This window comes from Eptatretus burgeri, chromosome 17 (genome assembly GCF_056783735.1).
Source record: "Eptatretus burgeri isolate ZD-2024b chromosome 17, Ebu_testis_v1, whole genome shotgun sequence".
Lineage (NCBI taxonomy): Eukaryota > Metazoa > Chordata > Myxini > Myxiniformes > Myxinidae > Eptatretus > Eptatretus burgeri.
In genome coordinates, this window is record NC_140977.1 from 39,007,691 (window position 1) to 39,012,059 (window position 4,369).

The 4,369-nt window shown below is 35.5% G+C and overlaps 1 protein-coding gene across 1 annotated transcript; it reads right to left on the bottom strand.

Moving 5' to 3' along the window:
- Window positions 1–346: 346 nt before the first annotated feature.
- On the bottom strand, window positions 347–2,746 carry LOC147009819 (uncharacterized). The gene is made up of 3 exons (XM_085862424.1): window positions 2,347–2,746; window positions 2,073–2,249; window positions 347–1,975 (listed from the first exon to the last, which is right to left on the bottom strand). The coding sequence occupies exons 1-3, from the start codon at window positions 2,437–2,439 to the stop codon at window positions 941–943; spliced, it is 1,305 nt and encodes a 434-aa protein (XP_085718550.1). The 5' UTR covers window positions 2,440–2,746; the 3' UTR covers window positions 347–940.
- Between the last annotated feature and the right edge of the window lie 1,623 nt (window positions 2,747–4,369).

Sequence of the window (4,369 nt, forward strand, 5' to 3'; positions counted from 1 at the left end):
TGATTTGATTGAACTCAATAATGATAAGGGGTACAAGTATGCTTTAACCGTTATTGATTTGAGGAGTAGATATGCGTGGGTTGTCCCTTTAAAAAACAAAACAGGTAATACTCTTATGTTAGCTTTTCAACAGATATTTAATAAAAGTAAGAGAAAACCTAAGAAATTGTGGACTGATGAGGGTAGAGAGTTTTATAACAAGACATTTATGAATTTTCTAAAAAATAACAGTATTACATTATACAGTACCTTTAATGAAGGGAAGGCAGTTGTTGTTGAACGTTTTAATCGTACCTTAAAAGAGAGACTATATAAAAAATTCACACAACTCGGTTCACAACAATGGTCATCTTTTATTCAGGATATTGTGGATAAGTATAATGACACGATTCACACATCAACGAATATGAAGCCATCAGAAACATTTACAAAATTAAAATATGAAAAAGAGATTAATGTCAGAAAACCTAAGTTCAAAGTTGGTGATATCGTAAGAATATATAGGTGGAAATCTCATTTTGAAAAGGGTTTTACTGAACGATGGACGAAAGAACTTTTTAAAATTGTTGATGTAATAGATACAGTTCCTTGGACTTATAAAATATATGATTTGGAAGGGGAAGAGATTTTAGGTTCATTTTATTCACAGGAATTACAAAAGACAAAACTAAGCAGATAATACACCTTTGTGGACACTCGAGGGCCAAGTCCGAGGTGTATAACAGTATATAATGTGTGTCAAGGGGGACGTTCTTAGATCTGTGAACCCCAAACACAGAATCCTCAACTGAATAGTCAAGGCTTAACTTTGTTTGTTGGTGTGTATGTGTGTGTGTCCCAACCCTCACATTCAAAATCTCAACCCCAACCCTCACATTCAAAATCTCAACCCCAACTCAATCCTCACCCAACACAGTCTTTTTCAAAATGAGATTTCCACCTATATATATATATATATTTTACGTTTTTTTTTTTTTTTCTTCCAATTCTGTCTTTTAAGGCTTTCAGGTTTGATGACATAGAAAGAGGGAGTAAGAACTTTCTTGATAGGTTTAGATCCCAAAGAGTGATAGCAACTCCAAAAGTCTCCAAAATATAAATAAATAAAATAATAATAATAATAAATAAATAAATAAATAAATAAAAGCCCCCAAAAAAGTTTCAAGTGTCCAACATAAACCCAACTTTCCAAGTCTTCAAGGTATAACCACATTCCCGTTGAGTTTCCAAGATATGTATCACATTGTGAGTTATCAATCCAGAACCCACATTTCAAGTATTCAAAGTAAAACCAACTTACAAAGTCTCTTAAGGATAACTCATTTACTGATTTTTTCAAAATTTGTGAGTCTCCAAGGTAGGACCCATATTTAGAACCATCTTGGCAGAACCCTTTTCCTGAGTCTCCAAGGTAGTTATTTAAACCATCAAGGCAGAACTCATTTACTGATTTTTTCAAAATTTGTGAGTCTCCAAGGTAGGCCCCATATTTAGAACCATCTTGGCAGAACCCTTTTCCTGAGTCTCCAAGGTAGTTATTTAAACCATCAAGGCAGAACTCATTTACTGATTTTTCCAAAATTTGTGAGTCTCCAAGGTAGACCCCATATTTAGAACCATCTTGGCAGAACCCTTTTCCTGAGTCTCCAAGGTAGTTATTTAAACCATCAAGGCAGAACTCATTTACTGATTTTTCCAAAATTTGTGAGTCTCCAAGGTAAAACTTGTATTCTGGCTCATCAACGTATAACTTGTTCAGTGGGTATTGTCTTGATAACTCACAATGAGTACTATTGCTGTAAAACTCTTTTTCAGGATTTTGCTGGTCTCCAAGGTATAACTCTTTGGTTGGGTCATCAAGGACGAACTCGTTCTGTGGGTCTTGGTCGCTCATAAGGTCTTCAACCAAGCCAACAATTTCGCCCCAAGTTGTAGCAAAAGCAGTATTTTCATTTCGTATTTCAGACACAATTTCCTGTGAGAGAAAATAATAATGTATTAATTAAGTTATTTAATTATTAAATGCGTATGCTTCAATCAAAGTTTGAAAATAGGAAAATAAAAAATCTTACCTCAATAGATAAGAGGTTTGAATCCAGTTCATCAACTTGAAGGTTTAGTTCCATAGAAGACAGAGAGTTCCAAGGAACACTAAAGTCATCCCACTCAAGGTCTTCAACCAAGCCAACAATTTCCCCCCAAGTTGTAGCAAAAGCAGTATTTTCATTTCGTATTTCAGACACAATTTCCTGTGAGAGAAAATAATAATGTATTAATTAAGTTATTTAATTATTAAATGAGTATGCTTCAATCAAAGTTTGAAAATAGGAAAATAAAAAATCTTACCTCAATAGATAAGAGGTTTGAATCCAGTTCATCAACTTGAAGGTTTAGTTCCATAGAAGACAGAGAGTTTGAGACAAGCACACAGCACACCATTGCCAGCAAGAACAAATGTTTAAAATGGAGCCTGGGTTTGAAGCTTTTATAGAGAAAGACTGGTGGGTGTGGTTTCCTTTGGAAATTCCCTGGGCAAGCCTAGGCAAGCCTTCATTGGGAAATTTTTCAAAACCATAACATCCTGTAATTTTCTAGTGATTTCTTTGTGAGTCAGAGATGAACTGGAAATGATGTAAGAGTGGGCGGGGCTTAGCAAAAGTAGGCGGAGCTTTGGAAAAGTGGGCGTGGCTTAGAAAAAATACCTTATGAAAAGTGGGCGGAGCTTATCAAAAGTGGGCGGGGCTTAGCAAAAGTGGGCGTGGCTTAGAAAAAATACCTTATGAAAAGTGGGCGGAGCTTAGCAAAAGTGGGCGGGGCTTAAAGAAAAGTGGGCGGGGCTTAACAAAAAATAACCTGTGGCTCAGGAGGTGGTCAAACAAGAGCATTAAGAGAAGTTTATCATTTCGTAATGGCACAAATGGGGTATCTTAAAAAATATAAAGATTCAAATGTTTTGTTTGTTAATATTTTAGATGGGGATTATTGTGCAAAGAAAATTAAACTATTGAAGGAATTTGAGAATGAACAAATCTTTATAGGTTCAATGAGTGAGCTGTTCAATTCAATGAGGTTCAACCTCCAAGTTAAAAGGGGAGACAAATAAATATACCTTGGGATAAAAAGGGGATTTATTTTTAGGGAAAAAAAATATAAATCGCTGAAAATCCCCCATTCATTTACATGGGGAAAAGTGAGCCAGAATCAGTATTCTTACCCTACTCATGCCCATTTTCAGGAAAAAAACAACTAGATCATGATATAAACCTCACACCAAAATTTAATCAGGATCGGATCAAAACCCACGGAGCTATGCTCGAGACAGACAGACACACAACAATAACGAATATAGTGGTCACTTATATTTTTGTGAAAATATTTTTCGTGAACCAATTATATTTTTCGTGAAAATATTTTTCGTGAACCAAAAAGTGGTGCTAGGCACAACAAATCCCGCCCATTTAAGACATAAAGTTATTTTGGGGATCAAATTTAAATTTGATACATCCTTAACCTGAATGTTGATTATAAAGAATAGAATAAGGAATATTTTAGTCTTAGTTTGAAGTCAATTAAACCATTTTTGACGAAGTTATGCCATAAAATGATTTTGACCTTTTTGTGACCTGACATTGACCTTTGACCTAATTGGAGCATAAAGGTAATGGGGTCGTCTGAGGTTCATTACCCACCTGTGGATGCAATTTGACAGTGTTTGAGCCAGCCGTTTTCCCGTAAAGTTGTATTTTCGTAACCATGTTTTAGTTTTAATGGAAAATTTGTAATTTTGACCGATGACCATGACCCCCAAAACTTCGGACCCTACCGATCTTCACAAATATGCATTTTTCACTATAGGAATGGGTAAGATTATAAGTGACAAATAGAATAAGGTTCACTATAAGCTTAGTTTGAAGTAAATCAGATCATTTTTGACGAAGTTATGAGTGAAAAACGATTTTGATCTTTTCGCGACCTTGACCTTGACCTTTGATCCAACTGGACCCAAAAGTTAATGGGGTCGTCCAAGGTTCATTGCCCACCTGTGGATTAAATTTGATAGTGTTTGTTAAAGCCGTTTTGCCGTAAAGTTGCTAGCAGACAGACAAACAAACAGACAAGCAAACTCAACGATTACAATATCTCGCTCCCTCCCTCTGGGGGGCGGGATAATAATAAAAAAAACAGGTAACTAGAAAGATCATCACCACTGGATCATAAGTTTGAAGTTTCACATCGATTGATTAAGCAGTTCCAGAGAAAACATTATTTAATATTTTACTTCAATCCAATATGGCTGCCAAACCATGTGACCTCTCAATTATTCCTCAACAAACTTGTATACTGATGGCTTGGGGGAACATTTGTGTGA